Source organism: Chrysoperla carnea, chromosome 4 (genome assembly GCF_905475395.1).
Source record: "Chrysoperla carnea chromosome 4, inChrCarn1.1, whole genome shotgun sequence".
NCBI lineage: Eukaryota > Metazoa > Arthropoda > Insecta > Neuroptera > Chrysopidae > Chrysoperla > Chrysoperla carnea.
The window spans coordinates 21620696-21634345 of NC_058340.1; the positions used below are offsets into that span (position 1 = coordinate 21620696).

Genomic DNA, 13650 nt, shown 5'->3' on the forward strand with positions numbered 1-13650 from the left:
GAAGTTTAGTTGAAATCGGTTCTCACCTTATATAAGAGGTGACAAAAATATTTTTCAAATTTATTATTTTTCTGAATAATACACTTACGAATTTTGATAAAAAGATAACTTTATTTTTTTTTTCAATATTTTCAATTTACATTTATATAACACATTGTCATTAAATATATGAAAATGCTTAATATCGATTAAACATTTTTCATGGATATTTCCATACTACTTTTCCTACATAATTAAAATAAATTAATGTCATACACAGTAAGATTAAAATGAAGAAAAAAATTTATTGTTTTAATAATTAAATTTATTCTGACAAATAAAGTACAATGAATAAAAAATATTTCAAAAGTCATTTTATCGAGGAAATGTTCTTACATGGCGTACAACTGGGATCGCTTCACGTATTCGAGGTATACCACGACCTCGAATTGTTCGAACAGTTGAAAAGTGAGTAGCTGTTTCAGTTGCAACTCGAAAATGTTGTGATACTGTTGTCACAACTGAATTTTCTGTCAAATGTGCGCCTGGCCATAATGAAGTTCCACGACCACTAAAATTAAATTAACAATAATTAAAAAATAATATAAATAATAATAGAAACATTCTGCCTGTAACAAAAAAGCTATGAAGAAACTTGTTTCGATTGACAGGATAAAGTCGTTCTACAAATGGTCTTTGAAATTCGACTATCTGAAACAAGAGAGGTTTTTCAGTCAATGTCAAAACATGTTTACAATATGTCAAAAATCCCGTTTAAACAATAAAAAATCACATAATTTTTATAAAATACCGACAAGAGTTTTTGGATTATGGTATACCGTAGCAAAAAAATTCACTAAAATGGTCATAATTGTTATAGTAGATAGAACTTGTTTCGAAACAGCATATTTTTGGAACAAAATATGATAATGGATATCACTATTCTAGAAATGTACGGACAAAATATCTTACTAAGCAGAATACTTGTTCAAACTTAAATTTGTAAATGTACGTTTCTCCTCGCAAATATTTTGAGAGTAATTGAGCTGCCATCATATTTTGTTTGAAAAATAATAATGCTGTTTTAAAAATAAGTTCATATTTAAATTGATTTGTAATGAATTTTTATCAAATATGTACTATCATATAATACCCCCCCCCCCCCTCTAAAAAATTATGTAATCTACTTTCCATATTAGTTATAATTATCAATTCCCTCCGTGTAAAAACAGGAAACTTTTAGAACAAGATCATTATTCTACATCGCAGCTCAATAACATAAATTTCGTTTCGACAAAAAAAGAACTCTTTTACTTGAAAAATTCCTTTCAAAGATTACTTAATTACAACAATCGTTTCCGACATGACTACTACTTTATCAGGTCAATATAATTTAACTCCTTTTTAGCTTTTTTTACCGGAGGTGCTCGTGTACTAACACTTGTCTAAAATGAGATCCTCGGTCAGGTGATACAAAAGCTCGACCACGGCCACGAGTTGTACCTCGAACACTCATTATTTCTCTACTGAGTTTATTATAACCAGTGGGACCTGTTGGTTGGGCTCCGCATGTTTCAAGAGCAACAAAATCATCCACATGCAACGATGGAGGTCGGGATGTGTTTGGGGGTCGTGATCTGAATGGATCTCCTCGTTGTGGTGGTGTTCGTAAAAATCCTCTTCCTCTCATTGGTGTCACTAGAATCAATTAAAACGTTAAATAGATATTAACAGAAAAATGGAAAATACATACTAACCAAAAGGTCGTTTCATTTTGTCAGTAGTTGTCATATACCGATGTTGATCAAGTACATTTCGCTTGATTTTCAGTTGATCATTCGTAATTTGTTCCGGACAAGGAGATACTTGACAAATACGTTCTGTTTCCCTACATAAATTAATTTCTGGTGGTAATAACTGTCGACTCATTTCTGATAAATCACATGGCACTTGTTCTTGATCAGCATCATTTTCATCAGTAGGTGCTGATAGCCAATAGGCGGTAGACATTCTTTCGTCGGTTACTTCGTTTGTTATAGTGAAAATGGAACGACCGTTAAATTGAACCAAGAGTGATTCGGATGGAGGTAATAAAGGTTCAACAGGAGGTTCCATTTTTTCAATGGGTGTTACATTTAATGCTTTTAACAATCCTGCTAGATTATCTGAAAGTGGTTCCAGCCCTTCCTCTTCGGATATGTTTTCCTGTAATATAAAAATAATCTTATTCAAAATTTAATCCATAATCAGACATATAAAGTCATTTATATAATACAAAAAGTGTATCTTTTGGGATCCCTTCAAACAAAAATTCTATTCTCGTCCGATATTTATATCATTGGTCTAGACTATTCAAAGGATCTTATAAAAAGCTTCCGAGCGCTAACAATTCTGAAAAAAGGGGCTTCGAAAATTAATGGTAAAATTAAAGTGTAAATACCTGCAATAAATTTTCCATTATAGTTATCGGATGTTTAATTGCCTCATTTGTTTCTGAACTCTCTGTTTTAATTGTATTCCAATCTAAACTTGCAGATATTATTGACGGAGGCATTGTAGTAGACCTTGGAGTAAACATAACACCAGGTTCCACTTCCATATAATCAGTAGACAAACATATTCTTAAAAATTCTAACATTGCACTCAGTGTTGCTAAACAGTCTGCATTATCTTTTGAAAAATTTTTCGTAAATTTTGTAAACACATTATAAAACGGTTTCGATTTTTTTTCAATACACATTTGTAAGTGATAAAATCCATAATCGTGTTCCGTAAGTAACACAAATGTTCGTACAATAGGTAATATCGTAGTGTAACTACTTTCCGGAGCCATTATATGTTCCAACATCGTTATAATAAATGTTTGGAGTATATCACGAGGTGGAAGAGCATTCGATAAATATACATCCGATGAAATATCCGTTTTATATTCAATATTATGGTATAACGTAATCTCACTATCACATAAACTTTGAATAATACTGACCACACATTCTTGAGCTTGTACATGAGCTTGAGACTCAGATTGTGTTCGTAAAATCTCACAAAATAAACCAATTAATAACGGAAACTTTTCATCACCTTTAACCACTGTACTATGATTAGTTTTTAATAAATACATCACTGCACATTTTATAGCTCCGTGGGTTAATAAACTAGCTAAAAAATTTAATAATCGAGCTGCATGCCCATTTAACGGTTCCATGGGTGTTTTCTCTAATTTTGGACTAATTGTATTATAAATATTTTCAAGAATTCCCCGGCATATCATCAATGCAGTATTTGCCGCTAAATCTGATAATTGAATGCAAACACGTCTCAATAAATGCAATAGTGGTTGATAACTGGACGCCATCAGTGTGTTGATTACTTCTTGGATATTTGCACTACGTGAATGTAAATGTGCTGACCATAATTTTCGTAGGTTTACGGCACGAGTTATTTCATGTTCGGTTAGTGCTGTTTTTGTCAGAATAGGAAATGGTAAGGGCAACAATTCAGAAAATACAAGTAATCCTGGGATAAAAGTAAACGGAACTGATGTTGTGTATTTTAAAATTTCATTAATCATTAATGTCCATAAGCTTTTGTTCAACGATTCATTTTCATTGATTTCTTCTGAGACGGGTTGTGTATATGCCAAAAATGTTTCAATAATCTCTTGACAAATAGAACATGCTTTTTGGTACAAAATTGACGTCGTTGGAAAAGCATTCATCAAAGTGTATGTTTGTAATAAAATTGGTATCGTTGTTAAGTCCTTGAATTGAGTATTTCGTACAGCGATTACATTTGTGATCATTTTTTTAATTAACAAAACACAAGGATGTACAATATTTACGATAATTGCTCCTTGCGTAGCAGCTAATTGAGCTGTATGTACATTCGGTTGCTCAAAATATTCACACACTTTTTGTAAAATAGTAGACAAATTTGTTACACCATCTAACGAATACAATTGTAAAATTACATATTTATATTTTAACTCTGTATAATCGGTTTCGGATTCTTCTTTACATGACGATATTCCTAAATGTACTAAAATTCTTAAACATGTTATTAATTCTTCAGGAATTTTAATAACATTTGGTATTGAATTTGAAATAATATCACATAACGGTGTAATATCTTCATATGAAAATATATTTTTCACTTCAAATGGTTTTAAATATGTTCGAATCTCTTGAAGTTTATTACAAGTAGATGGTTCGAAAAATTCAAAATTGTTAGATACTTTTAACAATCGTGTTCCGAATGTTTCTAAATATGAAACATTCGTTGCAAAATTTAAAGTAACACCGATTAAATCGACTATATATCCCATTCCAGGTGATTTTTTTAACTTAATCAGTGCAATTTCATCTTTTTCTTGTTTCGAATCAAATATATTAACATTAAAAAATTGATACAAACAATTCAAGTTATTCGCAAGACTTAAAACATCCGCTACAGCAGTTTTTCCAATATTTGAGAATGTTAAACAATAAAATAAGTGTAATTGATCCAATATTTCGGTGGCATCAAAATCATAAGCATATTTCTTAGACAAATCAAATAACGAATCTACATGATATAAAGCTTGCAGTTTATATGCCAATTCTAAGCCAATTAATTGAGCCCTTGAATATTGGGCATCATCTTCGTTATTTGAGGATAGTAACAGTGATCGGATTATCATATTTGTAGTTTCACAATTTTCACTTAAATATTTTAAGCCTTGTTGGTTACTCAACATTTCACATAAAATTTCTAACATACTATTAGTAACCATTACCATATTGTTACATGTCCGATGCGTTAATAAAATTAAACAATTCTCTAAAAAGTTTGTAATTCCAAATAAAACATAACAAATATTTTTTTGATGTGGATTCTTATTCACTTCAAATTGTGCTGAAACTGGAAGAAATCGTTTCGGTTGTGACATTGAAAACGAGTCATATCGATACGTTTTCGAAATATTATTAAACATAAAAGATAAATCGTCCATTTCTTTTTCCGGAATTGTATTACAACAGTACTCATTTTCTAAATATTTCTGTGTTAGCCATTGTGAAACTAAATCTTGTACATTTTTCAATACTTCGTAGGTGTTTAATTTATATAAAATCGAATTTAACGCAAATTTAATTCGTACTAATGGGTTACTGTTTAACATTTCTAAAAGTATTTGATAACCATTTAAACGTTTATCATTAAAATTTCGTTCCGTCGTTATGAAATATTCAATACCATGTTTCGACCATAGTGTGGAATCTAAAGCTTTTAATATCATTAACTTGATCGAAAGAGCCATATATTCTTTATGATAAAGTTCAATTAGTTTCATTTGTACATCAAAATCATTTGTCAAGAGCAATTCGGCTCCATTACATTGTGAAATAGCTTCAACTAAACGAATACCACATTTAATATGCCGTATTTTAAATCCAGGTTGAATTTGTGAAAGTGAAAAATCAAAATTTAAACCAATTTTTACCCAATCTAATAATGTCATTAACACAGATTTGCCTTGAATGTATTTCGGATTTTTTTCAATAAATTCACCATCTTTTGAATTTCGTTTATGTAAATATAAATATAATTCAACGATAAATTCAAAAAATTCATTATTTTCAAGTAATGATGGAATTTGATCACATGTTTGAACCCATTCTTCTTTGATTTCACCGGAATGTTCGGAGTTAAAATGTTGAAACATATTAACGTTTAAATCGAGAAGTAAATCATTCAATTTATTAAATAATTCACCTTTTTCGTGGAAGAATGCATTGAATTTATCGAGAATATTTTTTTCCATACGTAAAACTAAATCATCGTCTTCTGGTTTCAATATAAAAAAATCGTTAATCTCTGTTAACAATGACGGTTTAGAGTAATGTTGTATGTCGGCATTGAATGGGTTAAATAATTTAATGAGGTCGTCGTTATTCACATATTCACTGTAATCATAATCCAGATCTTGAAATTGTTCGCCTTCGTCACAGATATCTTCATCACTTAAGATTGGTTCAAATTCTTCAACGTCCAACAAAGTAGTGTCTTCATTATGAGCAGTTGGTGATTGTAATGGTGTCAGTTTAGAATCTTCATTCTGGGGAAGAATTTTATTCATAGGAGAATCATCCAATTCTTTGATTGGTTCATTATGCTTAAATTTAACAGGTTCAATTTCAGGTCCACCTCCAATTTCTTCTTCGGATATCGATTCAACATCTCCTGGTGATAAATCTTTGACATCACCATGAGGTGTATGTGGTCGTTTGGTACTACTAATAGGTGGTGTGCGAGGACGTTTACGCGGCTCATCTCGTTCATAAGAACGATCACGACCTCGTTTATAAACATCTTGATGTTTATATCTATCCCAATCTTTGTCACGATACTCGATACTTCCAGAACGGTCACGTACACGAGATTCATAATCACTACTGTCTCGGCTATTTTCACGATAATCTCTATCGCGACTATGAGACCTTGAATATATTCGATCACGCCTTGAATGGGGTTCTAATGGCCTGCTTTCGCTATTGCTTGTACGTGGTTTATTATTTGAATCCCATTCCGGTTCGGAATGATGGTAAGCTCGAGGATCTTTAGGTGGTTCATTATTATAGTATTCAGGATATTCTTGATTATATACTTCTGTTGGTTGGTAGTTTTGAGGTGGACCGTAAACAGGTACTGGTTGATTATATTCTATTGATGAGTTCGATATATTAACGTCTGTTGATTGAGCCCAAGTTTGGTCTGAGGCAGGCGTAGGCGTTAAAATTTGTGGTTGAACTTCTGTGGGTATTGAAACAGGCTGTGCAGGAATTACTGGTGGGGGAGCAGATACAGATATTTGTTCTGTAATTACTCGAGTTAAAGTTCCATATACTGCTAAAGTAATTGTTGTATACCATCCTTAAAATGAAAATTACGTTTTTTTTTTTATCTTTTTTTCTATTAATAAAATTATTAATTTACCTCTCAATACTAAACCATCTGTTGGTATTTGTCGTTTTACTGTCTCAGATATTCCACATTCTAAATGAATACACCCATTTTGATTGTATTCGAAACCTCCCAAACTTTCAAAAGTACTTGCTCCAGGTTTTCCTAAATCATTTACAAAAAATTCTATTGAAAATTGACTGGGATTTGTAGCACCTAAACGCACTCCACCGGGAAAATCAGCTTGAACTCTAGCTCCAAGAGGAATAACACGAACTTCAGATATAAATACTGGTTTTGGAAATTGTACCAAATCCAAGTTAAGTTCCTAAATATTATTAAGCTCAATAAATATATGATATTTTAATGTATTTTTGTAAATAATATACCTCACTATTTTCATGTGAAAATGTATCAAAAAATAGTAATTCTACTGGTTCTGACATGTTTAGATAACATAAATGTTTTTTTTTTTAATTTGTCAAAATATATCAAACAAGCCGGAGGAAAATCATATTTTAAACATAACCTTAATTATTTCAAATAATTATACAAATAAGGGTGTGTTCATGTAGATTCTCATTATGTAAAGTACCCCAATCTCAATGAACATACCCAACACACGGGTACAGACTACCCTCTATCCTCCATAGTATCGACGTATTCGTATTTTATTTTTTTATTCGAAAAGTCTGTGTTTTAACATTTGAAAAGTTTAGTTTTATTATATGAGTATAAGTCCCATTCATTTTACTCGGGTAGCTAAGGGCTTTAGTAATTTTTGAATTGCTGTACTGAACACTTTCAAATGTGCTGTTTTTAAAGACGTTCACTAAAAATAAGGGCTTCTCTCAGAAGTCATTATGGTTGCCGTTTATAAGGCATTGGAGACTTCTGATGGGTTACTGTAAACTAACACGCCAATGAAATGAAGTAATAATAATATTTTTAACTACTAATTGTGGTTATTATAAATAGTAATAAGCAACTTTACAAAATGACTATTGGATTAAAAATGGCGAAATGCAATAATCGTATTCTTTAAATTGATCCATCTACAATTATTGAATTTACTGAACTCAGCACCATATTATTTACTTTCATACGCCCCAGTTCTCATAAAAATTAAAATCTAATAACAGACTCAGATAAATGCACTGAAGAGGCTCCATATATTTCTTTTCCAAATTCATTATGCCATGTATATGAAATATACCAAGGTATACGAAGTTTAGTCCCAAGTTTGTAACGCTTAAAAATATTGATACTATGAACAAAATTTTGGTATAGGTGTTCATAAAACCACCTAATTAGTCCATTTCCGGTTATCTGTCTGTCTGTCCGTCTGTCATCACGATTACTCAAAATGAAAAGAGATATCAAGCTGAAATTTTTATAACGTGCTTATGACGTAAAAAGTGAGATCGAGTTCGTAAATGAGCAACATAGGTCAATTAGGTCTTGAAATCGTTAGAGATAGAACAAAAGTTTAAATGTAAAAAATGTTCCTTATAAGAAAATAAACACCTTTTTTTTTGAAAATTTTTCGTAAACACCACTGACATAGTAATAAACACTGTCTATACATGGTATTTCAACAATTAACTCAGTCAATTGTTTGTTTTCACTTGTTTTATTCTTAGTATTGGAAGGGAATATTGATGGGGTTTGATAAAATTGTTCAAATTTAAATACTTCTTAAACAAACAGAAAGTCTTTTGAAACAATTTATTCAATCATCTCGCTTCTAATTTACAAACAATAAATAACACGTAACAGCTATAAATATTTTAAAATGTATCACAAAATTTTGATAAGTTATTCAGAAAATAGACTTTTTAAGTATATAGACATAAAAATTGTATAAAGATATTTTATAGAGTTTATTTTGATTCTTTTAACAAATCAGTCTCAATATTTTGGTTGATATCGCAAATATCACGTTGTCTATTTGCGTGATGAACATCTCGTTTGTTTCTGATATTTTTATTCGTGTTTAAAGTAGTGTCTTGTGATAAAATATCACGTTTTGGCAAATTTTCTGAAAGTTTCAGCTCGGAATTTAGATTATGTTTTATTTCATTATTTGTATTTTGATTATTATCCGATGGATTCAAAACTTTTTTAATCTCAATTTGAGGTAATTTATTGTCTTTTATTTCAATTTTTACTGAGTTTTTTGGTTTGATTTCGACATTTTTTTCGTTTGGTATTTGATTTAAATTAATTTCTTTGTTAGAAGTTATCTCTTTAATAGAATCAATTTTTTTTTCATATGATATGGCTAAGTCATTTTTAATTAAAGGAATGGGTTTCATTAGTATGGACCGATTTTGTACTAATTCTATATCGTTGTTAACTAAAGTTTGTGTTTTATTATTCTTATGTGTTTCTAATAAGAGCTCGGCGACAGGAGATTTAAAATGTTTTACTTCATTATCCACATTTAAAGGAGGATTTTCATTATTTTTAATAATATTATTCTCATTTTTAGATATCGTGTCAATTTTTTTGTCTTTTATTTCATTAATAGTATCAATTTTCAAATTTTTTAGTTCAGTTTCACTTTTTGATAATGTTTCTATGGCAATATTTGCAATTTTTTGTATTTCTAAAGCAGCTTTTTTCTTTTCTAATTCACCAATTTGTTGCTTTCTTTCTAATTCTTCTTTTTGCTCTTTTATTTCTGCTAAAACTTGTTTTGCTTCTTGTAATACCTTTTCTTGTTCTTGACCTTGGGCCTTTAATTTTTCAAACAATTGCTGAGCTGCGTTAACAGTTGATTGTTCCACTTTAGTTTCTTCAGCAATTTCTCGATCTTCTTTTTTAATTGCTTCTTGATCCACTTCCTCTTTTTTTAAAGCCTCTTGATCTGTTTCTTCTTTTTTAATGTTCTGTTGTAGATCCATTTCTTTCTTTATATTTTCTTTATTTTCTTCCTTCTTAATAGTATCCGAATCAATTTCCTTTTTAATTACTTCCGGTTCAATTTCTTTTTTTATTTCAATTAACTTTGGAATTTGATCTGCCTCAATTATTTTTGGAATTTGAGATTCACTAAGTTTTATGTCATTTACTGCCACTGAGTTATCTACCTTTTTATTATCGAGATGATTCTTACTTAAGTCAATTTTGTCAATAATCATTTCGGGTAGAGCGTCTTTTAGGTCATGTACTGCTTCAGGTTCTTTAATCTCATGCACTTCTTCGGGTTCCACTGGTTGAGGTGGTTCATGTCGAACTTCACTTTCAACAATATTTACATCTTCCTTTTGATTTTTTTCAATTTTTATCTTCTCAATCTCGCTTGTTTTATTTTTATTAAATGCGATTTTATTTTGTTCCAATTTTATTTTAATATTTTCCAATAATGATGGCGGAATATTTCGATCTAAAAGATATTTTTCAAATGTTTACAAAAAAATATTTAAATAAATTTTTTTTTAAACAAATTAAATACCAGTTTCTTTAAGTTCTGCAATTGGGTTATTAATTTTGTCTTGACTTAGCGCTAGGTACATTTCAGGTTTATTATTCAAAATAGTATCAGTTTTTGGTAGTAGCGTAGTCACTGATGATGCTTCATCCATGGCATACAAATTTGCATACGTTCCCAATACCATAACCAAAATTCCAATCGATAACATTATCTATTGTGCAAAATTTGTTGTAAAAAAAAAAAAAAAACTTTATAATATTTACTAGTTAATATCATTACCTGTGCCACAATTCGCTCATTTGTATTTTTAGTGGTCATACAAATAAAACAAGTAGCTGGGAAAAGTACACATATCATAACACCTATTGTTGATCCAACTAGTCCCAAAACTAATTCAATTGATGGAATTAAAAGTCCAGTAACACAGCTGATAACTACTATTAATACAGTTAACCACCTAAATCGATGTTCTGGTATATAGGTTCCATATGCTTCGTGTGGAATCTGAGCCTAAAAAAAATTGATCTTTTAAAAAATAAAAGAGTATACTATGGGCGGAAATAAAGGAGGCAAAAAAATTCTTAATCAAAAGTCATATACCACTCCAAAAATTTCAAAAATACTCAAATACAAAACATTAAATGTGATAAGATTAAGGACAGTGATGATTTATACCGAAACGCTGTCCTGGGTAAGTAACGGCAAAGTCAGTTTACGGTATCTAGGTACATAATAATGCCGTCTTCATGTTTTAAGAAAAAAAGGAGGCGGAGAGTCTGGTATGGCTTAAATTAGAAAATTACCGTGTGAAGATTTTGAACTCATCGTTAAAACCGAACCAGTCTTTAAAAGAGATATATGGCAAGTTCGAAGATTCCAAGGTATCGATCAATATTTTCAAGAAGATTTATTCATTTTTCAGAGGCTATGAATATTTTTTTTAAAGATTTTGAAAACTTACTTTTCTAAATAACAGCGAATGTAAACTGGCCCGACATGGAAAAATTACCATTGGAAAACTAAAAGCTACAGAAAATACAAATCCAATTTTTATAGCATCCGTTGTCATTGATGGAGCAAAACTCATCAATATATTTCCAGAAAAGGGTTTTGTACAAAACGCTATGTATCCAAATACCCCAACAAACACGTAGACAGCAGTACAAATATTAACAGCTCCACGTACAACAGAATTCATTGATTCTAATGAAGCGTTTGGTAAAATATCAAATATTTCAAAAAGTTGCCTAAAAATGAAATATTAATCAGGATATGAATGATTGTTTTTTCATAATAACGGCGCTACTTTAGAAAACTTGGCAAATTATCACTGTAGCATATAATAAAAAAACAATAATTAAATTTGCATACGTTTGACAGAATAATGCCATTGAAAATATTGGAAGGCATTGTAAAATGCCTGCTGGGCGCCAAAATTCTACTCTATCCGTCCAGTCTCCATATAAGATATGTGGAAGTGCTTCTATTATAATCTAAAACAAATTTTGATAAATAATCTAAGATAATGTATGGAAAAAATGTAATAGAAATTTATTTTTATTTTCAATAAAAATCAATTATTCAGGTAATTTTAGTCTTCTATCCAAACCAAATGATTCAATTTACCTTAATAACTAAACAAAAGTAGAACCCAACGGTAGCTGTACAAACACTACTTAAACTATCAACATTCTTTAATAATCCAAGTGGTAACACACAAAAAATAGCTAACGTTATAATTACTGTCGATCGTAAAGTTTCAGTTGGAGTACTAATATTTAAAATGTTAGCAATAATAGCTGGTCCTAAGTCTCCAACAACCACAAAAAACGCTATACAGGTTCCTAATAAAAAACCAATTATACCAATTTCAACAAAAAATTTTCCAGCTGGTCCAAAAGCATGAAAAGCTAAAACATAACAAATTTTTATTATTTGTTCTCTTGAAAAATCGTCATAAATAGTACCTAGAAATTCAAATGTGCGTCTTCTAGCCATTATTGCTGATTTTAAAAGAAAATGACATGCAAATCTGGATATTACACTACTTATTAATAGCATAAGCGTTGATAATATTATTCCACACTGAAAATTATAAAATTTTCCAAGTTAAACACGAGAATAGGATGAATTTATTGGGTAAAGGGGTACATATATAGAATGTCTGGAAATTCGACGAAACTATATTTTGCAATAGCAATTTGGCACCTAATATAGGATATCAACTAAACATCATGATTTGAGCTTCTTAATACATTTGTACTTTTTTAAGTTTATTTCTGAATTTAATAAAGGCTTGGGAAATTTTAAATGAAACAATACTCACTTGAACACTTAATCAAAATTATTGAACATTACTTATATTGAAAAATAACAGTTGATTGTTATGACTGTTGGGTGAATGGGATCAATAATAAATTACCTTTTCGTAAAGTTACGTAAAAAAGAAACTATAAGGAACCTGTTTGAGAAGTTTGCCAAGAAATCATGATTAACTCATTTACTTAAGATCTAAATTTGGTCACAACGATATTTCATGCAAAGATGTTTTCGCATTTATCGATAGCTTTTGTTTAACAAGCCACCAGTTAAAAAACAAAATTAACAATGAATTGGAGACCATACTTTGCAAAAGGTTACCGTAAATTTTTCAGAAAGAGCTGGAATGTGTGAAGCAGAAAAGGCTTCCGAAACAACATTAATAACGGAATCAAATTATGACGTTTATTTTTAAAGTTTGAAATAATTCAAGCCATAACAACTTGTCTAAAATAATAAAAGTTAATTTGAAACATATGTTCATATCAGAGCTATTTTCTGCCAGAAAACGTAGCTTGCAAATAGTGCCATATAATTTCGAAACATTCTGTACATTAGTATTTCATATTTTCACCTGTTTGAAACAAAAAGGCATTGCTAAAATGCTAACGCCTATAATACCATTTGCTAGGGTCATTATATATCCAATATTAGTAACCATTTTGTAAGCTTTTGAAATTGAGCCAAAGTTTTCAGAAATTTGCTTTATCTTTCATTTGACTGTTTTCTTTATTTTCCAAGAACAAAATGCATTTTCACATATATGCTGTACAAATTATCCATTTCAATGAGTTTTTTTTTTGCAACGTAGGTACTACATATTTGTTTATCTTCAAAATCGATCAAACAAATTTGAAAATGATTTTTTAATTTTCCAAAGTTAATATTATTATTTGTAAAAATACTTTATAAAATTATTAATTTACTTTTTATAATATATCTCATTTTTAAGGGCAGTTTCATATTTCACAAAC

General features: G+C 30.0%; 2 protein-coding genes across 3 annotated transcripts; both read right to left on the minus strand.

Moving 5' to 3' along the window:
* Nucleotides 1–316: 316 nt before the first annotated feature.
* On the minus strand, nt 317–7429 carry LOC123297574 (protein virilizer). Its single transcript, XM_044879296.1, has 6 exons — nt 7308–7429; nt 6952–7246; nt 2420–6888; nt 1737–2184; nt 1419–1677; nt 317–550 (listed from the first exon to the last, which is right to left on the minus strand). The coding sequence occupies exons 1-6, from the start codon at nt 7362–7364 to the stop codon at nt 355–357; spliced, it is 5724 nt and encodes a 1907-aa protein (XP_044735231.1). The 5' UTR covers nt 7365–7429; the 3' UTR covers nt 317–354.
* A 1267-nt stretch (nt 7430–8696) lies between these two features.
* LOC123297335 (putative sodium-coupled neutral amino acid transporter 10) lies at nt 8697–13536 on the minus strand. 2 transcript variants are annotated; one of them, XM_044878949.1, is made up of 8 exons: nt 13251–13536; nt 12325–12442; nt 11984–12267; nt 11729–11850; nt 11319–11604; nt 10637–10867; nt 10379–10568; nt 8697–10309 (listed from the first exon to the last, which is right to left on the minus strand). In XM_044878949.1, the coding sequence occupies exons 1-8, from the start codon at nt 13335–13337 to the stop codon at nt 8802–8804; spliced, it is 2826 nt and encodes a 941-aa protein (XP_044734884.1). In that variant the 5' UTR covers nt 13338–13536; the 3' UTR covers nt 8697–8801. The 2 variants fall into 2 exon arrangements, with proteins under 2 accessions (XP_044734884.1, XP_044734885.1); XM_044878950.1 differs by lacking the exon at nt 13251–13536 and adding an exon at nt 12684–12702.
* Nucleotides 13537–13650: the final 114 nt, after the last annotated feature.